Source organism: Mollisia scopiformis, assembly GCF_001500285.1.
Source record: "Mollisia scopiformis unplaced genomic scaffold LY89scaffold_15, whole genome shotgun sequence".
NCBI classification, from domain to species: domain Eukaryota; kingdom Fungi; phylum Ascomycota; class Leotiomycetes; order Helotiales; family Mollisiaceae; genus Mollisia; species Mollisia scopiformis.
The window spans coordinates 1,085,667-1,108,626 of NW_017263595.1; the positions used below are offsets into that span (position 1 = coordinate 1,085,667).

The 22,960-nt window shown below is 47.4% G+C and overlaps 7 protein-coding genes across 7 annotated transcripts; 4 read left to right on the forward strand and 3 right to left on the reverse strand.

Moving 5' to 3' along the window:
* Positions 1-401: 401 nt before the first annotated feature.
* On the forward strand, positions 402-2,342 carry LY89DRAFT_619446 (actin-like ATPase domain-containing protein). Its single transcript, XM_018210876.1, has 2 exons — positions 402-903; positions 955-2,342. Exons 1-2 carry the CDS (start codon positions 476-478, stop codon positions 2,252-2,254), a joined length of 1,728 nt encoding a protein of 575 aa, XP_018069856.1. The 5' UTR covers positions 402-475; the 3' UTR covers positions 2,255-2,342.
* Positions 2,343-2,485: 143 nt separating this feature from the next.
* Positions 2,486-4,381, forward strand: LY89DRAFT_686236 (seryl-tRNA synthetase). The gene has a single exon (XM_018215239.1). The coding sequence runs from the start codon at positions 2,599-2,601 to the stop codon at positions 4,132-4,134; it is 1,536 nt and encodes a 511-aa protein (XP_018069857.1). The 5' UTR covers positions 2,486-2,598; the 3' UTR covers positions 4,135-4,381.
* An 8,223-nt stretch (positions 4,382-12,604) lies between these two features.
* Positions 12,605-13,611, reverse strand: LY89DRAFT_720038 (uncharacterized protein; the record flags this gene model as incomplete). Its single annotated transcript, XM_018218540.1, has 5 exons — positions 12,605-12,769; positions 12,819-12,912; positions 12,962-13,168; positions 13,313-13,452; positions 13,500-13,611. The coding sequence occupies 5 exons, from the start codon at positions 13,609-13,611 to the stop codon at positions 12,669-12,671; spliced, it is 654 nt and encodes a 217-aa protein (XP_018069858.1). The 3' UTR covers positions 12,605-12,668.
* Positions 13,612-14,510: 899 nt separating this feature from the next.
* Positions 14,511-15,534, forward strand: LY89DRAFT_686240 (uncharacterized protein). The gene is made up of 4 exons (XM_018215240.1): positions 14,511-14,562; positions 14,630-14,685; positions 14,818-15,154; positions 15,210-15,534. The coding sequence occupies exons 1-4, from the start codon at positions 14,556-14,558 to the stop codon at positions 15,215-15,217; spliced, it is 408 nt and encodes a 135-aa protein (XP_018069859.1). The 5' UTR covers positions 14,511-14,555; the 3' UTR covers positions 15,218-15,534.
* A 2,046-nt stretch (positions 15,535-17,580) lies between these two features.
* Positions 17,581-19,136, reverse strand: LY89DRAFT_114820 (uncharacterized protein). The gene is made up of 2 exons (XM_018205102.1): positions 19,129-19,136; positions 17,581-19,078 (listed from the first exon to the last, which is right to left on the reverse strand). Exon 2 carries the CDS (start codon positions 18,900-18,902, stop codon positions 17,898-17,900), a length of 1,005 nt encoding a protein of 334 aa, XP_018069860.1. The 5' UTR covers positions 18,903-19,078; positions 19,129-19,136; the 3' UTR covers positions 17,581-17,897.
* A 554-nt stretch (positions 19,137-19,690) lies between these two features.
* LY89DRAFT_114827 (uncharacterized protein) lies at positions 19,691-20,837 on the reverse strand. Its single transcript, XM_018205103.1, has 3 exons — positions 20,718-20,837; positions 20,497-20,632; positions 19,691-20,449 (listed from the first exon to the last, which is right to left on the reverse strand). Exons 2-3 carry the CDS (start codon positions 20,621-20,623, stop codon positions 19,812-19,814), a joined length of 765 nt encoding a protein of 254 aa, XP_018069861.1. The 5' UTR covers positions 20,624-20,632; positions 20,718-20,837; the 3' UTR covers positions 19,691-19,811.
* A 154-nt stretch (positions 20,838-20,991) lies between these two features.
* Positions 20,992-22,677, forward strand: LY89DRAFT_686242 (allantoicase). Its single transcript, XM_018215241.1, has 2 exons — positions 20,992-21,385; positions 21,577-22,677. Exons 1-2 carry the CDS (start codon positions 21,292-21,294, stop codon positions 22,548-22,550), a joined length of 1,068 nt encoding a protein of 355 aa, XP_018069862.1. The 5' UTR covers positions 20,992-21,291; the 3' UTR covers positions 22,551-22,677.
* Positions 22,678-22,960: the final 283 nt, after the last annotated feature.

Genomic DNA, 22,960 nt, shown 5'->3' on the forward strand with positions numbered 1-22,960 from the left:
TTGCGATAGGAGCACGCTATAACGTGACTATTATTAGACAGCACATTGAGTACTTATTTAGAACTGAATAAAGGAAGACGCCCTTCAGTGACTGGTTCTTTGATAGGACCTAAATTAATAGAGAAACAGGTCTTGATCAATATAGTATATCTATGAGCAGCTCTACCTTTTGAGCTTCTTGTTCTCAACCTACCTCTCTGACGGTACCGAAAATCAGAGCATGAGCACAAACTGAATGCAGTATGGGAGAGAACTTGTAAATCGAGACGTAAATACAATGATAGTGTATGCTTTGGTCTCCCAATTATCCGGACTTTCATAAGAGGCCACTGATCGTGATCTCGCGTTGTTCGACGCGCGAAGTTCGCTAAACTGCATTTTGACTCTGAGTCCAACCTACCACAAACACAACAATCAAGCCTTTTCATTCCCTATGGACTGTGCCGACACATTCTCCTAATTCAAATGTAGCATTATGTCCAATCCATCCGCCCCCGCCGCTCACCGCAACGTGGCCAGCATCCGCTCTCCAGGGTCCAACAATACCGGCGCACCAGCAAGTCCCCATACTCCTCTCCGCAACATCTCTTCAGCATTCGGCTCTCCCTCTGCTCTACGCGCCGAAGAAGAGACTGTGATCTTTGAGCTAGGCACCCGGTATCTGCGAGCAGGATTTGCAGGAGATGCCGTGCCCAAAGCCGTGATTAATTTCGGACCTGAGGAGCAGAGACGGGCTGGTGACTATAGGAGATGGGGGACGAACTATGACAAGTCTGCGGCGAAGGGACTGCAAAGTAAAAGCTGGGGAGAGGCGTGGGAGCTTTGGAAACTGGATTTGAGAGATTTGGATATGGGATTGGTTGGGGACAAGCTGGATCGAGCTGTGAGGGATGCTTTTACAAAGTCAGTAGTTGTATAAATTGTGGTGAGCCTATTGCTAAATGAGGTTTACAGATTCCTCCTGATCGATTCCAGGCCAAGGCGGCTATCCTTAGCTATTCCATCAACCCTACCCCTCCCACTGCTCTCTACAATACTTGATACCCTCTTCAACAACTTCCAACCACCAACCATATCCTTGCTATCGGCTCCTGTTCTTACCACCGTAGCTGCCGGGCTACGGTCGGCTCTGGTTGTAGATATAGGATGGGCAGAGACGGTGGTCACAGCTGTCTACGAGTATAGGGAAGTGCAATGTCGACGTGCCGTAAGAGGTACTAAGTTGTTGGGTGAAGCCACGTACAAGGTACTAGCAGAAGCAGCCGATTTAGCTGAAGCTATGTCAAAAGACAAGCCGGCAGACGACAAGTCCGAGGATGACAATAAAGCACATCCCAGTTTCGAGGAATGCGAAGAGATTATGGCTCGAGTCCTGTGGTGCAAAGCTGCGAAGAAAGACGAGCCTAGAAGATTCGATAGAGGTCTCACGCCTGTCACCGAGGAAGACGAACTCCGATCCAGCATGAGGATGATGAGCATAAGTGGACAATCAGATGATGACTCCACGATCTCTATACCGTTAACTTCGACAGAGCCTCCCACAACTCTCAAGCTTCAATTCGCCGACCTAGCAGAGCCATGTGACACTGCCTTATTTGCTACTGACACGACCGAGACAGAGCTAGATGACGAGGAGTTACCTCTGCATTTACTCGTATATAGAAGTTTGCTTCAACTACCAGTCGACGTTCGCTCTATCTGTATGTCACGAATTGTTTTCGTTGGTGGTGGTTCCAACATACTTGGATTGAAGGGCCGAGTCCTCGACGAACTTGCTCAACTGATCGATGAGAGAAGTTGGGATCCTGTAAGGGGGAAAGCGGCAGAGCAGTACCGCAACAACCCGAAGCTACAGCGGACGAAACTTAGACAGAATGGACCAATAGAGGTTCTCCAACAGAAGGATTCAAACGGCATTCTCATAATTCCAGCACACATTCAAAAGCAAGAGGATGATCCGATCGACGAGCAGTTGAAACGCGAAGCCAGGAAGGGATTACCAGACGTTGAGTCTGGAAACTTACGTGCCGTCAACTCACTTGGAGCCTGGTCTGGCGCAAGTCTGTTATCGCAAATGAAAGTTCCAGCTATCTCGATTATTGATCGAGAGCAATGGCTTCAGCATGGTGCTGCTGGGGCATCTAAATCTACGGAGATTGACTTGACCAACAGAAGGCAAAGCATGGGTCCGGGTGCAGCATTCAAGTCTGGTGCAGGAGACAGGTCAAGTTGGACCTTGGGGTTGTGGGGATGAAGTTGGAGCTGATGTAAAAGTCGATTCAGTGCCTAAAAAGATACCCATTTGTACTTTACAAGAGCAATATGGCTCCAACCTAGAAATGCTTTCACATGAAAATACAAGCAAGTACGTGACGCCGTGAAATTCAAACACGAGCGAAAAGTATATGAAAATGTGATGTCAATTAACTCTACATGCCATTGGATACATCCTGGAGCTCCTTTGATTCACAGAATTCTGTTTTAAGGCCTCAAAGTCTGATTTCTGCAGTGGCCTGACAATTTCCTGATCCCAGCAGCTAAAAAGCTCCCATCGCGAAGCTCCCCCTCAAAAATTCCAGAGCTCATCTCGTCAGCACTATGCCACCACCACGGCGTCCCATCCCCTTCACCTGCCTCCAATGCCGTCTCCGACTCCTCCCACAGCTTCTGCGAAGCTCTTTTCATACCACACGGCCTCTGCAGGCTGAACCTCCACGCCCTTCCACCGCACCCAAAATCTCCGTCGATATAAAGCACATCCGCCAGAATGCTGCATTATACGAACAAAACTGCTTGGACCGGAACTATAAAACCCAATCGACATATCCTACGCGTATAAACTCTCTATATGAGCAATGGCACAATCACCAAGCGTCTGCGAGAGCGTTGCGGGAACGTAACAATAGGTTAAAGCTCCAGCTCGCAAACCCGACTACATTACGGGATGAAGATTCCGTGGAAGCGAAGGGGTTAAGGCAGATGAGCAAGCAGGAATTGATTGATGAAGCTAGGACGCTGAAAGAGAAGATCGGTGGGATAGAGGACCAGGAACATACGATCATGGCAGATATTGAGAGTCTCGCTGCATCGATACCGAATTTGACGTCTGACGAGACGCCCAGAGGGACTGAACCCAAGGTTGTGGGTTTTATAAATTCGCATCCGGAGCCTGATCCTTCGTCCTCTGATCGAGTGTGGAGGAGTCATGTTCATATTGGTTCTGAGCTGAATCTTTTGGATTTCGCAGGCGCTGCTACGACGAGTGGATGGGGATGGTATTCCCTGTTGAACGAAGCTGCGATGCTGGAACAAGCTCTAGTACAATACGCGCTGAGTGTGGCTCGGAAGAAGGGATGGGGAATGGTCACGCCGCCGAGTATGGTGTACAGTCACATAGCAGCAGCATGTGGCTTTCAACCTCGAGATCAAAATGGAGAGCAGCAGATCTACAACATCCAGCAAAATCCAGCCGATGTTGGGAGGAAACCGGAATTAAGTCTGGCAGGAACAGCAGAGATCCCCTTAGCTGGCATGAAAGCAAACACCACATTAGAAGAGGCAGATCTACCTCTGAAGCGTGTTGGTGTTTCGCGGTGCTATCGTGCGGAAGCTGGTGCAAGGGGTGTGGATACGAAAGGTCTATACCGAGTCCACGAATTCACAAAGGTGGAGATGTTTGCCTGGACCATGCCATCGAGCGAAGCTTCAACGGCAGTATTCGAAGAAATGGTATCCATCCAGACAGAGATCCTGACAGCACTAGGTCTCCATTGCAGAATCATCGAAATGCCTTCCACGGACTTAGGGGCTTCGGCAACGCGAAAACGGGACATTGAAGCTTTCTTCCCTTCACGAAGGGCAAAAGATGAGGGGTGGGGAGAAGTCACTTCTGTCAGTACTTGTACAGACTATCAATCACGGAGATTGGCTACGAAAGTAGATGTTAGGAGCATGGGAGGAAAGACCGCGTTTCCCTATACTGTGAACGGAACTGCACTTGCAGTGCCTAGAGTACTAGCTGCCATGCTTGAAAATGGTTGGAATGAGAGCAGGCTTGAGGTCAGGATACCAGAAGTTTTGTGGCCGTGGATGGATGGCCTGAAAGTTATCAAGCAGAAGGAAAGGCTACGGTAAAATATAGGTGTAGTAGAATGTACAACTTTATGTCCCAACATAATCTTAACTTATGTGCCAAAGTCATTCTTGGTTGTTTCGCCCGCAATTTATACCGCTCTTAAGGTTGTTTTGTTGCACATCGCAGACGGACCACGAGGCGTAATCGACAACGAGGAGTAGACGAATACGACTCCTCGACGGCTACGACTCCTAGACGACTATGACTATACATGGACTACAGACAAGCTATAGATAGGCCATAGACATAGATATAGGTGCGGCAATAGGCACATTGAAGTCTCTACCTAATAATTTACAATATGGCATTAAGTTTATCGTTGGAAGTGATAATGGATGTCTAAATCGTCAGCAATTCCATCGGCCATAACAGCTGGAACGCCTTTGTTAGGTTTTGAGTGATACCATGAAATTTGGGATACAATATATTATTCCAGAATTTGTTGGATAATCACATCACTTGCGGTGGATCGAAACCTGGAAAGTCTTGTGTAATAGGAGAAGAATCCATTATAATCGCTAAAACGCTATTCATCAATCAATCAGTCATGATAACTCCCCTCATCACAAGACCATATCATAATTTTTGCTCGCCATCCTCCACAAACAAGTCGCCCCTTTACCGAAAAATGTCCTCCGACGAAAATAAATACAAGAAGACAATAGACCGCCCATGCATAAGCATATACACTAAACAAGTTGTCCTCCTTCCTCGTAAAGGACCATAGTTGACTCTGGTTCTTCAACAGGCTCGTCTTCCGGGTCGGGGTCAAGGTCTTCACTCCCGGATATGCTACCTGTCCACTCCGTGCTCTCATCGATACTGTCGCTCACTCCAGTGCCTGTCAAGATCGTCGTGCCGCGACTACTTCTTCTCATCGTCCCACTGTCACTAATATCTCCCTCGCTTTCTTCAACCTCATCCTCTTCGCTCTCCTTCAATGCTAAATTCTCCTTATTCAGATCACCGTACTTCTGGCTCAGAGATCCTCCCCAACTTGATTTCCTCAAAGCACCGGCGCCGGTTGAGGTCTTCACACTATGACTGCGCTTGAAATTTCCAGTGGGCACGTTATGTGTGATCTGATTAAGCGACAAAATGCGTCTCGAGGCGGCAGGATTGACAGGCACATTCACCACAGCACGCTTGCCACTCATGGCCATGCTGACAGCACTCTGTGTTGATTGCGATGCTCTTGAGGTTGCGTTGGAGATGGTAGAACCTGTCGTTGAAGTAGCTTGACTCGGAACACGCTTACGACTCATTGCATCTCGACCTTTGTTGCTACCTCTGTTGACGAGTAGAGCACGCGAGTGATCGATGACACCTTCAAGGATGCGACGCTCAAGACCTTCGGCTTGTGCTTCCATAGCATGCAGTTCCTCTCGGCGGATGCGCAAGGCAGTTTCGAGACTTGAGACATCTGCTGAAAGACGCAGCTTTTGATGCGCGAGGTCTTCTTGCTCAGCTTTGAGAATCGCGACAGATTCCTTGAGGCGTTCCTCCTCCTCTCGAAGACCGACAACAGTACCTTCAACATGCTCCTTCTGGGCCAAACGCTTCTCAAGAGCAATAGTAGCGGCTTCAACAGCCTTTTCCTTGTCCTCATGATCATTGGCAATACGCTGAGTTTGGATGGAAACAAAGTCAGAGACCTCGGCGGCAGTTTTCATGACCTGTTGATGGATTTTATCAAGCATTTCGAGCTGAGCGAATGATTTCTCGGCCGTCTCGCTATGGTCAACGAGTTTGTCCAACTTCTCATGAACCGGTGCATAGTCGCAGTTATCGACAAGTTTGTCCAGTTTCTCGTGAACTTGAGTGAAATCCGATTTTTCAACAAGCCTATCCAATTTCTCATGGATTTGGGAGTCATCGTACTTTTCAACTGGAGCCTCTTTTAAGAGTGGCACGTCAGGTGGTGGAGGGCGTTCCGCAATCTTCTCCTGAAGTGTGACAGATGATTCCTTCGAATGCTCATAGTGTTGACCCACGATAGAAAGGACATCCTTGAGAGAGTCGAGGATCTTGGGATTATACTCTTGAACGTTCTCTTGTACACCTTCAATAGCGCTCAAGGTCTTGAATACTTGTTCTCTGGTCAACTGATGTTCGGACTTAGCATCGGCATGAGTCTCCTCAACTCGCGTGAAAGTTTCGTCGACCCTGTTGAAAACGGTTTTGCCAGCCTCATCCATCTTCTCAACAGAATCTGTGAGAGTAGTACCTAGTGTATCGATGAGAAGCTTCACTTCTTCTGCCACGGCTTTGGCAGCGAGAAGAGCAGCTTCGGACTCGGCACTTTTCTCTTCGCCAAGTCGAGTTTGGATCTCTGCCGCGGCTTGGGCGTCCTCATACTTGGTCATGAGCTCGTCGAACTTTTCGTCAAGCTTTGAGTCGAATTTGTCCCAGGTAAGTTGAAACTTCTCGTCCGATTCCAGCTTTGATCCCACAACACCTGCGTTTGATTTCTCGAATTCATCTTTCATGGCCTCGAACATCTCTTTAACAATATCGCTGACGTTGGCGTTCTTGTTGATAGTTTCACCGAGTCCTTCGAAGATCTTGGCTAGATCATCTACACTAGACGCACCTTCTTCCAGCTTTTCCTTCAGGGAATCCTTCAAATCTTGTAAGAACTCCTTGATTTCTGACACCCGTTCACCGACGCCAACAGTTTCTGCTTGACGTTCTTCAAAGGCTTTTGCATTCTTTTCTTCGTGGACTTCCACCCGACCCTTGAACTCTTTGACCATCTCTTCCATATTTTTGAAATCCTCTTTGGAGGCCAGATTCCCAATGTCAGCCAAGACTCGTTGCTCAATGGCGACCTTGATATCGTGACAAATAGACTCGACGGCTTCGACATCGGTCTTAGTGACTTTCTCGAGGTCATCCGACTCTTCTGCTGCTTTGTCTTTCATTTCCTGAAGACCTCCAAGGACGTCTCGAACCAGGGTTTCGATGTTGTTGATATCATCACGCTTTGACACGTCTTCCAATTGTGTTGCCAGCTCAGTCAGTGTCTCCCGAGTTTCGAGGATGAGAACTTCAACAACATCAAGATGCTCTTTCTTCACTGCTTGCTCGGGGTCCATCTCGTCGATCTTGGCCTTGGTGTTACGGAGAAGTGTCTCGATAGCTTCCATATCTTCGCGCTTGACATTCTCCTCGTCCACGGATTTGTTTTGACCTGAGATGTTACTGACAGACTCGTGGACATTACGCAGCATTTCGTGAACAGGTTCCAAATCCTCTCTAGACAATGATCCTGGAATGGGTTGAGGAGGTGGAGGAGGCATCGACTCCAGGGCTTCCACTTTGATTCGTAATTGAGTAATTAGCACTTCAAGATTCTCAATGTCGTTGCGCTTCAAGCCTTCTGCAGCAACGACGGCGCCGCTGTTGATCTCTGCTACTGTCCGGTCTTGGTCGCCATTCTCACGGAGACGATCAATATCAGCTCGAATGCCTTCTAAGCCCAGCTTGAGGGTATCCAAGATCTCGTAATTAACTGTCATGTCGACCGGCTTATTGCCCAGATTCTCGACCTCGGTCCGGACTGCATTGAGCCCGTCATGGAGAGCATCAAGAATTTCACCTGTACCGGAAAGAATGCTTTCGTTACTGTCCCGTGGTCTCTCAACCTCTTCACGAATACTATCAAGGCCTTGCTTCAAGACTTCAATAATTTCATCCTTGTCAGCACCTTCGCTGCCTCGAACAAGGGAAGTGGTCATCGTCTCTCGAAGTTGCTCAAGTTCTCCTCGAAAGATTTCTAAAGGAGCATTTGACCCCTGAGCAGAGAGCAATTCGACTTCTGTACGCATATTGTCGAAACTTTCACGCATTCTGTCCAGTAATTCATCTTTTCCGTTGATATCAACGGCTCGATCAACGTACTTTTCGATATCATTGCGTAGTCTTTCAAACCCGTCTTTCGTCGCATCCAGCAGCTGTTCCGTGTCACGGCCGTTGGCGGCAACATTTTGCTTGGCTTCTTCCGAGACAGCTTTGAATTCCGTTCGCATGGTCTCCATGATCTCCTGCAAGCGCTCCGAAATGACGCTCGAGAGGTTTCCACCCACCTGAGGAGAACCCTCAAGACTAGCCTTCACCGCGTCGTACACATCATCTTTGGTCAGGACTTCACCGCCTTCTCGAGTTAAGGAGTTGCTTGCGTTTGCAGGAAACTCAAATGACTCCAGACCTGACTTTACGGCATCGATAATATCGTCTTGGTTGATGTGGGCGCTGTGCACTTGCGGGGTGTCCTCGATCCCAGCTTTGACAGCATCGTAGACATCCTCCTTCGTTAAAGTCCCGCCAACTTCACGAGTTAAGGCAGTGCTCGTAGTTGCGGCAAAGTCGAAAGAGTGCAATGCGTCCTTGATGGCATCAATAATTTCATCGCGCTCCATACGACCACTGACTTCTCGGCTTAAAGCTGTGGTGTTAGCGGCGAAATCGAAAGAACGCAAGCTCTGGGTAACGGCATCGACGATTTCATCGTGTTCGAGGCGCCCACTGACTTCTCGGCTTAGGGCGGTGGTGTTGGCAGCAAAATCGAAAGATCTGAGACTTTGTGTAACTGCATCAACAATCGAATCATGATCAAGTGATCCTCCCATATCTCGACTCAGAGCTGTAGTGTTTGCCGCGAAGTCAAATGACTTCAAGCTGTGCATAACTGCATCGATAATGTCTTCTCGCTGCATACGATCGCCAGCGCTCACGCTGGTCGGAAAGTCAAAGGTGTGCAGACCTTCCTTTACAGCATCGAAAACATCATCTCTTGTTACAGCTTCCAAGGATCCTCTTGTCAAGGCAGTAGAGTTGCTTGACCCGAAGTCAAATGACTGAAGACCTTCCTTAACAGCCTCGAGCATCTCGTCCCGGGTTATGCTATCACCAACTTCTCGAGTGAGAGCATTGCTGTTGCCGGTGAAATCTGTTGAATCCAGAACTTCCTTCACGGCAGTCACAACTTCATCTCGTAAGACTACAATGGCCTCTCCGCTCATAGTCGTAGTTGACGTAGGGAACTCAAACTCGTGGAGACTCTCCTTCACAGCATCAAGGACGTCCTCCCTCGACAGTCCTCCAGGTGTAAAGTCGAAGGTGTGCAAGCCTTCCTTAACAGCATCAAACATGTCATCTCGGCTTACGCCTTCGGTGGGAAAGTCGAACGTATGCAAACCTTCCTTCACGGCTGCAACCATGTCGTCTCGAGAGAGTGTCTCTGGGACTTCCCGAGATAAGATGCTATTGATATTTGGAAATTCAAATCCATGCAGGCCTTCCTTTACGGCGTCGAGCATATCGTCTCTTGTCAAAGACTCGCCAACATCTCTTGTCACGGCAGTGGTGGTGGCTGGGAAGTCAAAAGTGTGTAAGCCTTCTTTCACAGCGTCCAGCATGTCGTCTCGCGTAATTCCAGTTTCTAGAGGTTCCGGTGCAGGTGCGGATGGAAACTCGAATTCTTCGAGGCATTCTCTGACAGCATCGAGGATCTCATCGCGTGTGAGACCTGGTGAGGGCTCTATACGAGGAGGTGAAAAGTGCTTCAGGCCTTCAATGACAGCCGCAAAGACCTCATCGCGAGTAGCTCCTGGTTCTCGGTCTGCCGGAGCATATTCTTGGATACCCTCTTTCAGACACGTCAACAATTCTTCTCTCTCCAATCCGAACTGTTGAACCTCAATATCAGGCTTGTAGTTCTCCCAGGCCTCCTTGACTGCTCGAATGATATCCTCTTTCTCTAGATCCGGACTACGTGACTCGTGGTCTTCATTAATGGCACTGCGTACTGCTTGATATATCTCTTGATAATCGACAGCATTGCGTGTGGCATCAGCTGCAGATTGGCGGCGATGTTCGCGGAGTATCTGGTCCATGTGCTCCTTCAACGTTCCCAGGCCATCTTGCACAATCCGTGCAATTCTCTCCTTGCCTGTTGCACCATCCTTTGCCGATTCAGCAGTTGCTTGGTCGATCTTTCGGCCCATTTCTCGTCCCATCCCAAGCACTTCTCCACGAAGCTCTCGCACTAGAGCTTTGACCTCAGCTGTGAGTCCTCCTCCTTGGGCGACACTGTCCTTGATGCTTCGGATAAGCTTCACAGTCTCTTCGTTAATGGCCGCAGCTGCAGGACTACCGACGTTCTCCTTGTTTGCAAGCAAAGCTCCAACTCTCTGTGTCATGGGTCCAGATCTTGCTTGATCGAAGTCCAGTTCCAATCTTGGAGCTTCACCAAAGCTAAAGTTACGAGCTCTGTTGTTGTTGTTGGCGCCGCCTCCACCTCCAACGTTCTGAGGCACAATAGCATGCGACGTGCTAGATTTAATGAGATCCAGTAAATCGTCCAGTTTCTGTGCAGTAGCACTTCCGTCTCTTGCAAGGAGATCAGCAACTGCTTGCAATCGTGAAACTAGAAGTTCTTGGCCTTCCTTTGTGCCCATCTCGCGGAGAATCTTTTCTAGAATAGCGATGCTAGCCATTCCTTCGGGATTGTAGACACAAGGACTTCCAATAGACTCCCTGCCTAGAGACTCCGCGAAGCTATTTGGACTCGGAATTCGTGGTAGAGTGAACGGCTTGACGGCATTTGAGGAGGAGCCTGGCGAATTGATTGCCCTAGAAGAGTTGGGTGAGCCGTGGGCTTTGTTGTCAAGATACAGAGAGCCATGTCCAAATAGGTGACTTGGAGGCCGAGAACCATGCTCGGAGAGATTTGTGACGAGCTCTCGAAGGCTCTTTCGGATGTCCTCATCGCGAGCATTGGTTGCTTCCTTCAAGCTGACCAGATCCGTAGCGTTATCCTTACTTCGTCTACTCAGTTGAGCCATCTCTCTCTGTAATGCTGTAGCAATGCTAGTCAAACTCAAAATCTGATTTGAAATTGCATCAAAGGTCTGAGGTGTGCGAACCAGCGCAGTTGATCCATTCGTGACATTAGAGAGAGGGGCCTCAACGTCCCTGCTGGCCATGTTTTGAAGAGCTAGCATCGTCGCAGACTGGGGTGGCGTGTTCTCTCCCAGGATGCTTTGTGGTGGTCTTCTTAGTGATGGTCTCAGTGCTGGCGTATCTCGACTCGGAGGTTCGTGAGGTGTGGGTGTTCCTGATCGACTTGAGCCCTTCTCCGGTGATCCCTCCAGCAGAAGTACTGAGCGCCGTGAATCTCTTTCAGGCGATTTCTCCGGAGACTGTCCGTCTAGGAAGAAGTCTTTATTTGTGTGTGGTGTAGAGGGTCGTACCGAAGCTTTCTCGGGGGACCTCGAGCCAAACGTTGAGCCTCCTTCTAAAAAGCTACTCAGGTCTCTGACGTTTCCTGTCTGGAGAGATTGCATGCGCTTGTGAGCAGCTCCCTTTATAAGAGACCGCTCTGGGGATTCGAGTCGCTTTGGAAGTGGGTTGGTGATGTAGCCGTTTTCTCGGGCCTTTTCGGTCAGGGCTAGATGGGCAGATTGAATAGCGCTCGATGTGTTTGGTCGAGAAGTACTGGTAAGGGGTGATGAAGGATTCATAGGTAGTGGAGGAGGTGCGCGTTCTGGGTCAGAGCTGTCCCACCTGTGACATTCATAGTTAGCATCGTGCCTGCTCTGGAACATTGGGAATACTTGCATAGGGACAATGGCTCTGCCAGTATCTGAAGAGGAGGAATGTTGATGTTTGAGATGTCTTTCTCCATCTCGGGAGGCGTCCCTCTCTATCGACGGCATAATGGCAGTATTATAGTCGTGGAATGTAGAATGGAATGCGGACGTTTAGAACGTCGATTGATCTTAGGGTGAGACCAATCTGCAGGAATGGTTTGGATCCCAAGCAATAATGATTGAGAGAGCCCCGATGGTGTATGTGAAAGTTATGGGAGCAAGGGTTTGCGATGTGAAGAATTGAATTGCAAGGTTGATTTGGATATATCAAAGGGTTCGATATGTTGACTTCGGGCGAAAGTAAACAAACACGATGCAGGGATGACACGGACGAAAAGGAGCTAACCGGATCCGCGCCTACAACCACGACAACGGATAGCAGCATGTAAAATGACGTGGCAGGAGTTGGTGAACACTTGTCGAGTCTACTCTCAACTGACAACCTGTTCATTACTTTCGCATTGTCTCACGAAGCGCATAACACGATGTAATGTGTTGAATATTTGCAGGTCACGTGGTTATTTTGCATGTAAATTGACCCAAGTTACCAAGTTGAATGGGTCAATGAAGCTTCTAGGAAGACGCATCGGAGATGTTACAGTTGCCAATTTGCCTTCTAGGTAGCTTGAAAATCTTGAACGACGGAGTCCGCAACATCACCGTTCGCCATAGGATGGGAACAAGACTTACGCCAAGTAATGAACTTGACTACCAACTTCAGAATACTGTATTATCGTTGTATTTGGAAGTAGCATTCAGCCATAGCGCATGCCTCAGAATGAAGTTATAATCATCTCATTATATCTAATATCTTATGACAGACAGCTAAATCGTCACTTCTACCTAACGATCCCAGGGTCGCGAGAATCCAATCAGCCTTAGGCTATGAATGATCTGCGAAGTTTAGCGGCGGGAGCAGCGGTTGCGTTTCCAGCGCCAGCCATCTGAACGGGCACGCATCCACCAAACGGTCCAGCGTCTGAAAGTTTGTTAGCGAGATATATTTTAACCTTGAAGAACGTTCTTACTGGCAGCGTTGTTGCATCTGACCATACAAATACCACTTTGTCCTCCCATCGATCCTGTACATGTTTGGTCGGCGGCAACTTTTGCCGTGAGAGGCTGAACGTGTATTAGTCCGGCTTATGAAATACAATCATTGGTTACTTACAAAGTCTGTAGCCTTCGCTTTGCTCCTAGAGTTGGTTCCTGGAACATTCGTGGTGACTTGCATGGCAGTCCATTGAGTACCAGTTCCTGTGCTGTCGATCATGCAGTCATATGGACCAGCTCCATCGCCATTCACCTGGTGCAGAGTCATCATGACCGAACCCCCAGCCGAAATTTGTGGCATTTGTCCTCCATTTGCAGCAAGCATCTATGTACCAAGATTAGTTCAGCCTTTCCAAAGAAGAGTTGACTAAGCGGAATGCAAGTCCCAGAGGTCCAGGTCCACTCTCGGCTAGTCATGCAATCACGTATTCTAGAGAGGATGGAACATTCTTTGAACACTTTAACTTACTTGAGGGACTTGAGTTGCGGGGTCGTTCGTTCCACCTCCAAGAGTTTCACCGCATTGATCAGCGGCCGCATTCTTGAAGCGAGTAGAGTCTTGTTGAAAAGGATTTCTTGTTGCTCCATCACGTGGAGTGCCAGCATCAACTTCGGAGGCTTAGTTCAGTAGTTCAATAATTGAAGGCATGACCTACTTCCAAGAGCAGTTCCATTGCCACCTTGATCACCAACTGCTTTAACGATAGCACCGTGACCAGCGACGAGCTGACTAGCGGCAAAACATATAAGAACTGATTTGAGAAGCATTGTGAATGTACAAGTGACTACTGGCCGGCAACAGTCGGAAATGATTGTCTGTGCAAGGAATGAAGGAAGGTGCAATTAGATTGAAGAGATTGAAGATGTTGATAAGGATAGAATCACGAATGCGCTTTTCATTGTGGTCTACTTATACATGTACCCAAGAACGAGCGTGTCTGACCACAGACAAAATATCGAAGCACAGTAAATGCCCAGCATCCGCAAAGACAATAAGAGAAACACCCAAGATTGTCGAGACCTACTGTTGACACAGTTTCTGGGGGTTGTTAAGCCTCGGCATAAACAATGCTATAATAAGTTCTTAGTGCAATGAAGTAGGACATATACCAAGAGTGGCTGTGAGGTATTCTCGAGCAGCTCCTTACATGGTGATATGCTGATAGTCAACGAATATCAAGCAGTGAGATATCTCACGGTTGCCATTCTGGGACATCGACGCGAGAACCAAGCTTTTTAGCATCTCAAAAAGTTCAGGAACAAGCAACAGATCATCCCAAGGAAGACAGAGATCACAAAGAAGCGAAACAATGACAAGACCAGTGAAACGAAAAGAATCAAGCTATTGCCAACGGCAATGATCTCCAAGATCTTAAGGCGGTTTCCGTGTACGGCACACTGAAACTCCGAATGCAGCCAAGCAAATGATGTGCGAGCCAGCTGGTGATCAAAGGTAGAAATTCACCTGTGCAATAGAGGACCGATGGTATCTTGAGCGGAACGATCATTAGTCGAAACTTTGATCTCCAGATATTTCATGGGACAGAAGTATGGAGTAAGTTACTAGTGCCCTTTCCGAAGGTGCCAGGTCATGTGATGCGGCCGCGTTAACTAAGCCTAAAAAGGATGGCCTAGTCGCGCACACAACCAATTTTCAAAAGAGAAATCGTCAATTCGACGACAACATCAATTCGACACCAACCACCGACGAAATGAAGTGTACGTATTGCGCATTCCTATCAAACTGCTCAGGTCTCAAAGATATACTGACTATGTTACCTTCTAGTCCTCAAGATTGGCCGTGTTGCCATTATCACCCGTGGCCGATATGCGGGAAAGAAGGTAAATTTCACCTTGGACTCCCAAACCGTCCTACACTCGAGCCCTGGGAAAGAATAGAAGGACTTATAGAACTTGGATACAAGACAATCGGGAGGAATTGGTTCGAAATGATGCTGACGGAATACTGTTCAGGTTGTGATCATTCAACCCCAAGATACCGGAAACAAGTCCCACCCATACCCTCACGCTCTCGTCGCCGGCATTGAACGCTACCCGTCGCAAATCACCCGCAGAATGTCGAAGGCCCGTCAAGCCAAGCGATCCAAGGTCAAGCCATTCATCAAGGTCATCAACTACAACCACCTGATGCCCACACGCTACACACTCGAGTTGGAGGGTCTCAAGGGAGTTGTTACTGCAGATACTTTCAAGGAGGTTTCTCAACGGGAGGAGGCCAAGAAGACCGTGAAGAAGGCATTGGAGGAGAGGTACACGTCGGGGAAGAACAGATGGTTCTTCACTCCTCTTAGTATGTTCAACTCAACCAGGAGGTTATGCTAGACATTGCTAATGAGATTTTCTAGGATTTTGAACGGTTCCTCTGTCATCGGGTCTGGACGGGTGTTATTTCATGGCATGGCATGGCATTAGTCGCATAACGAACCAAAGAATGCTGGTTTCTCCAAATCTGCGATCCTTAGGAGCACGTACACCAAGGATGATTTTGAACTTCGAGCCAAAATGGAGTAACGAATTCTGACTATCCGGAAATCCACAGTGATGGTTTGTGACTCTTGACCTCCAAGTAGATACACTCGAAGAGTGTCGATGCCAGTCTGCCGACCACCGCGACAACGGAACCTGATATTCCTGTGAATTTCACACATTCGAATTGATGCTCAACAAACCGCGATGCTCGCGTTTGATCCCTTACATGTATTCCCGCATTCGTGCATTCGTTCCTTAGTCGGGATAGAATAATGGCAACTTGTGGCTATTGGTGGACCATTGCCAGCTTTCAAGTGAACAGAAGTAGCCTCGACGAAGGTCTCATGCATTGCCCCAAACATACATTCAACTGCCGCTGAAATTAGGAGACAAGACATATTGGCTTGAAAGTTCACAGTCGTTCTCAACCGGAATTCTTCAGAAGATAAAACTCCTCCAAAATGTAAGAAGTCCAAGTCAGATCGTAACTATTTGACCTCCCAGACTTTGGTTTACACTTGGCACTTAACCTATTTATATTGTCCTACAAACTATGGAACAATTAGATCATATAGCCCCAATTTCTTACGGTCTCCACTCTAGAGGCATGATTCTTTTGAATCTTCACTACAAAACGCCCTCGTGGAAACGTATTGCGAGTCTAGAATATATTACCTCCTATTCTACAAGTGATGAGCAAGCTTAGCTACCATAGCTTCTTCAATTCAGAAATTCTCCACAGCAACCCTCTCAAACTCCTATTCAACAAAGCTCATACCCTCACCCAGTACTGCCTCTTCTTCTGACCACTCTCACGCCGTGTAGAGCAGATTGCTACTTATACGTTAAGTAAATAGGAGAGTCGATAAAAGATTGAAGAGGAGCGTAAGCGGAGAGTCAATTAGGAAAGAAATGCCGCTCAGTGTGCAAGCAGCGCGGACAGCGCCGTTCGCGCGTAAAGCGCAAACCGCGCATTTCACGCAGCACACGCTGAAGTTAAATAAGCATCTCAGCCTTCCTTAAAAAAGAACAGTCTATCAACACGAACACAAAGTTTGTGCGCAGGGAGCAGATCAGGTCGATAAAAGACAGGACGCTCATAAATACGGCATAGAAGACGAATGGAGATGTGAACACCGGTGTTTGAGTTTACGATGGCGTTGGAGAAGGGGTGGATTGTTGTTTGCGAAGGTGAAGAACTGTGCTCCATATCCTTGTCCCTATTCGATCAACCTCCCGAACCTCTGAGAGAAATAATGGAAGACGTATGTACCAGAAGACACAACACTATGATATGAAATGTGTTCCCCAAAAAGGATTTCAAAATATCAGCAAGGCTCAACAGCATACCTTGGAAGTAATACTTCCCTCCACTGTCATGTCCACACCAACGAGTAATCTATGCAAGATGAGTACACACATCATTGCATCTTTCAACCAAGTAGCTCCTCGTCAATTCATCAATCCTACACACAACGGACTTAACGTAACTAGAAACCCCACCATCGCCATATCCAAACATTCCCAGCTCACTCCCCGGATAGAAGCGGAGATACACATTGGAATAGGACTCGCAAAAGTCCCCTCAAATCCCCCTTAGCAGACAAAATCAAGTCGAATGTCCAGACCAAGCAGACGACTTTCGCAGATGAAAAGTCGGGTCAAAAGGAGCAAGGGACGTTGGATATCAGCCACCATTCAATCCGGGAGACACCTGGTCAGGCTACGAGACCTAATAGTGAATAGTAGTTGTCATATAGAAATCCTCCAGCTTAGGTGCGCAAACCTGGTATTCACCTTTAGATCTCGCTTAACCTCAGAGCCGGTATATAATTTTAAATAATAATTTTGTCCTTCACCGATTAAGATGCCCTTGTGGCTCACTTGGTGGTCTTGGGGGCTCGAAAGGAAATGCAAAGGCACCCCAGTAACCTCGCTTGCGAGGGTTCCCCTCTGGCGGTGTTGAGATCTCCACTTGTGGAATTTGCTACCTTTGCAATCACTAACCCATAGGTACTATCTCTATGTTGTAGGTTCGATTCCTACCTTGGCTTGCCAAGTACGAGTTTGCTCGACAGAGTTTAAAGTAAATAATTTTATTTTTATTTTAGCAAAGTGTTATCTTTCTTGAAGATACACATTTTCCTTTCCTTCTGTAGGTTCTTTTCGTCAAAAGAGTTTCAAGCGTCTGGTTAGCTTAAGCGAAGCCATTGTTGCTACCACGGCGAGGATTTCAGGAGGCTATGACTCGTTTGAAAGGTATTGCATTATGAGAAGTCCATTGCTAAGCTATTAAGATAGAGTTGTTAGGTTAGGTCTAAGTATTGAGGTCAAAGAAATCGGGGAATTGAATAGCAGAGTCTTCCCACCACCGAATCAATCTCGTGCCCCAGTGCCCCAGACCAGTATGAAAGAAAAGAAAATGACTGCTTTTAGTTGTAATATCGGATATGAAAGAAAAGATCTTCGCTGAAATAGGGTAGAAAAAGTCCCATGGTTGGAAGGGCAATCGCATCAAAAGTTGGAAATGGAGCGACGCCGAAATTATCCATCCTCGCCTGTAACTATCCACCACGAACATTCTTCTTCGGGTTGATGCTGATGCTCATAACCTCAAATCTCGGAGCCACCCAAAGCTTCCCCTCCTCTGTCATTCTCCACTCTCGGAACGTCTTCCCCAGTGCTGTGCCATGAGTTTCGGACTTCTCCCAGAACCCGTCCAAGAGTGCATCGACCTTCGCCCTGTATGGTACAGGTACCCAGTTTCCATTTCGTAGAGCAGCAGGCTTTTTTACTCCGACTTCTTTCGAGGCAGTCTTGCTACTGTCTGTTCGGGCAGTGGAGGGTCGGGCAGCAGGAGCTTGTGAACCAGCAGGTTGACCACCGACACTTAGCGGCTTTCGTGTCTGCTTCCTCCAGACCATGGTCGGAGCTTTCTTGAACGAAAACGTATGAGGCTTCTCTGTCTTCTCAAAGCTGCTCCCATCCATCACAATCTTGATGGTTTCTAAGCCAGGATTTTTGATGGCCATTCCGTACCACACGTCCACCTTGCTTTGTAACGTGCTCCATCTCATGGGCAGGTGCCTATGAAAAGCAATGTGCTTCACTACCTTCTGAGGCTTCTGGACCTTGCCGTTCTCATCCCCCTCCGCAAGTAGCTTTGCATTATTCTTTGGCTTTGGCTCTCTAGGAACACGTCTTATCCACGAGAGGAAGCTGTTGGTGTCTGGGAAATCAACGAAGTAGAGGGTATCGATGTCGAAGTTCATGTATATCGAGTTCTCATTGTCCTTGATACATCTCTTTTCTGCTTGTTCCAAGTGAGCCCCTCGGGACTTGATAGGAGTATAATGTTTGAGGGCTTCGGCTCGAGATTCACGGCAGATGTGCAGGATCTTTGGGACTGGGCCGCAGGAAAGTCGGTAGATGGCTTTGTAGTTATCATCTATGATGACAGTCTCCCATTTTGCTCGAATGATGCGAGGCTCCATGGAAAGTACCCAGATGCGGAGTTGAAGTTCTTTCGGGAGTTTCTCGAAGTGCCTGTTGAACTTCTTGGGAGCCATTGTTGCAAAGCTTTCTTGTTGATGACTGTGATTCCTGATATTGAAGAAAAGCTCTTGAGGAGGTTAGACGATGCACGAAGTCTCGAGAAGCAAGGTCTGGCGAGGAGGTGTATGTGGTGAAGCTGAATGCGAAATATGATGAGAGGACTTGCTTGTTCTGCTCAGGATATTGATGACTTGAGCTTGTCAGTAGGAAACTCAAGGAGGGAAAAGGTGAGCATCATACTTGTAGGCGTCACAATGTGGGAGGTGAGCATGACAAGTTGGTTGTTAAGTTGAACAAACTATGGACTGTGGCAAGCTGGTTTTGGTTGCCCACAGTGGCTGAAGCAAAATCGTTCACTTTGGTTGTGTGAAATGAGGTTGAAGAATGTTGAAGGTTATGGAGGAAGGAGAGTAAGATATCTGCGCGTATTCTCCTAAGCAGTAATGCAGAGTGAATTCTTCAATCCAAAACGGGCAAGAACTTTGAGGATGATGTGTAAAAAATAGTCAAGCTCTTCGAAGTGAACGGCAAAGATTCCAAGATGAAGTTTTGGCCCCGAGAGAGTGTAAAAATGAGTATTGACAATGAGCATTGGGATGCGGTAACGATAAGTCACTCTTTTGGAGCAATGTTCTCTTTCAAACTTTTCTAGAGATGTCAATTTTGAACTTCCTCGAACCATATGCACAACTTAATATTTGAGCACTGTCAGGACATTCACCTCTGATCTTGTGCAGAGAAAGTAGACAGCATTAAAACGGAAATTTGTTCGTCCCATTATCATTACACCAAAATGCTTGAACTCCAATACCATGCGTGCTTTTAATTTCAGAAAACGCTCCACCACTCCATTGCAGAATCAATGAAAGGGTCACACCAAACAGCCCATTCCTAGAACGGTCAACTCTTTCCCTCGACCTCACCTACTGAGTCAAGTTGTCGCTAGCAGCTGGCTTAGCACTTCCCTTCAAGCCCAACTTCTGCTTCTTGATCCTGGGAATAATTCCAATAAGTACCAGAACAGCAGTAACAAGTACAGCCCAGAGCTTGATATCCAGCGTCGTCTTGTTGAAATCCGTTTGTGTTGCAGCCGCAACAGTAGCCAGCATCAGTGTGAGCACCACGTATCCACTGACCCTATGGTACTTGTACAGGCTCTTAGCAGTATCCACGCTACCGTACAATCTCGGCGTGTAGTATTGTGTAAATCCGACGAAAGACTGGATAGCAAGCAAGATATATGTGATCAGACCGAGAATGGCATGTGGTGATTCGAAATGGGTGCCATTGTGGGCGAACTTGTTGACCTCGATAACAACCAGACCAGCAATAAGTGAATAAATCCCCAAGTTGTTGAAGATGAAGTGTGCAGCGGTGCCGTAACGTTTCTGGTCGACAGTATGGGTCGGCTGAAGGATGAGAATGCCTTGTGTAAGGATGAGGAGACCGGCGGAGTTGAGAAGTGGATGTGCGGAGAAGAGCATGAGGGGTGAGAGGAAGATGCTGGCCCAAACGGAGGCCGTGAGCAGGATTATACCAGCTTGGGCAATGACTGCTGTGCCTGGAAGAAGGTTAACGACGTACGTTCAAGTGTAGATGATGAATTACCTATGACGAGGTTGTACCAGAGGGATTTCCCTTCTTGCTGTGATGCACCGCCGGGTCTCCCAATGAGGGGTTCATCCTCTCCAGCATGAATGACCGCAGTGTCAGGAATGCCAGTAGCAGAAGCCATGTTTCGAAACTTGTATTGATCAGTAATGAAGCTATCAAGTATCGTAAGAGATTTGTAGGTGAAAGATGAGGATCGAAGAGAGCTTGAGATGAACAGTTTAGATTGTTAAGCTGAGGAGTACAAATATCCGGAGGATATATGTTGCCGTAGCATTCCACCACACACCTCTTTCTGCAGTGCCGCCTGCAGCTTCCCGGTCAAAATGACGCGACGACCCAGAGCTCTAGCCAATCATCCGCACACGAAGGTAATCTGATATGAAATGGAACATCAGATTATTGCGCAATGCAACGACAGGTGATGACATTCGTGATATATACGTCTGATGTGCTCATACATATATCTAAGCTATCAAAGCAGTAAGTGCTGCACGATTCAAGAAAAAGAAAGCTGCAGATGCGTATGGCTGAGATTGATTCACGCAAAGACCAACGAGCAGAGTCTTCAGCCTCGGCGCCCGCGGCCAGGCACAAGTCGTGTTACTGCCTGAGGTTGAGAAGCCAATGGTGGGGTTTATCGATATCGGAGGAAACCGATTCATTACTCGATGAGAACTGAAAACTTTCTTTTAAAAGATCTGTGAATCCCCTCTCTGTCTTTTCAAAATACATATTTTTCTTGTTTTTCATATTCTTTATCACTCATTTATCCCTTCTGAGTGTCTCAATATGGCTTTCGAATCGGAATACAAGCTTGAAGATGTAGCAGTTACACGCATCGCTTCAGATAAAATCGACGAGACCTTTCGGTCGTCAACCATTGGTGAGTGAAATGACGCTTTTGTTTGCCTTTTTGTGCCGAGCACGGGTAGAGATATCCGGAACGTGCCTCTTTTTCGAATAGCACATGGAAAGCTTTCTTGAGCTCCGAACCTTTTGCATGGCATCGACGACCCCTCCGCGGCACGTGATCATATACATCTTCTTCAAAGCTACTTCTAATATTCTTGGCAGATCTGATCTCTGCAACATTAGGAGCCAAAGTCCTCTCCTTCTCTGATGAATGGTTCGCCGAGACCTCTAACCTCCTCACTCCCACCCCACCCATCCGCCAACCTGGGAAGATGGTCTATTCCGGCGCCTGGTACGACGGCTGGGAAACTCGTCGACACAATCCGGAGCCCTTTGATTATGTTCTCATCCGTCTAGGCGTAGCATCAGGCACAGTCGAAGGCATCGAAGTCGATACTGCTTTCTTCTCCGGGAATCATGCCCCTGCTATTTCTGTTGAAGGTGTATTCAGTGATAATGATGAGGAAGTAATGGGTTGGAAAGGCGGAAAGGGGAAGTGGGAAACGATCCTCGGAATCCAGGAATGTGGACCTTCTCAGACATTTGGGTGGAAATTACATGTTCCAACTACGAAACCATATACACATGTGAGATTGAACATGTACCCTGACGGAGGAATTGCCAGGTTCCGTCTGTTTGGCCATGCTGTGCCAGTCTTCCCAGAAGACAAAGAAGCTATTTTCGATCTTGCAGCGGCTCAAAATGGAGGTGTAGCAATTTCATGCTCAGATCAACATTTCGGCGTGATTGCCAACCTCATCCTGCCAGGAAGAGGAAAAGATATGGGAGATGGATGGGAGACCTCCCGCTCTCGAGGAAAAGATCATGTTGATTGGGCAGTCATCAGACTTGGTGCTAAGGGCACGATTCAAAACCTGTTGGTAGACACAGCTTTCTTCCGAGGGAACTTTCCGCAGAAAGTCAAGGTTGAGGCGATCGACTGGAGTGGAGAAGGGGAACCAGGTGCATTGGCTGCAGATTGGGTTACTGTGGTTGAGCCGTTCAAGTGTGGTCCAGACAAGGAACATGAGGTTGAGAGTGCGGTGAAGGATAAGTCGTTCACGCATGTGAAGCTGGTTATGATACCCGATGGAGGCGTGAAGCGGATTCGCGTGTTTGGAAAGAGAAGTGTTTAGGATGTGACAGTCCTATTACAGAAGACTCAAGCAGAAATACTATAATAAATTGGAAGATAAGATAAAATTGTTCTAGAGTTTGTGAGACAATGTAACTAGGCTAAGTCCTAAATATAAATCAAAATCTAAAAGATGAAATAATATGAAAGCAACGTGAATCCCATTCAATCTCAGAGAATCTACTTTTCCCATCAATATTGCCCCAAACTCTGGACGGATACTATCTTGTATCCCCATTTTGATAGTATAGCCAGATGGTTCCATGAATGATAGCGTGGAAGTGAGGATATGTTCCAGATCAAGAGATTGATACGGTATGAAGTTCCAAGCATCGTACAAAAGTTTCATGATCCGACTAAGAACGAATGACCCGTCAAGTGCAAAGGTAAGGCTGGAGATTGCTCGGCGAC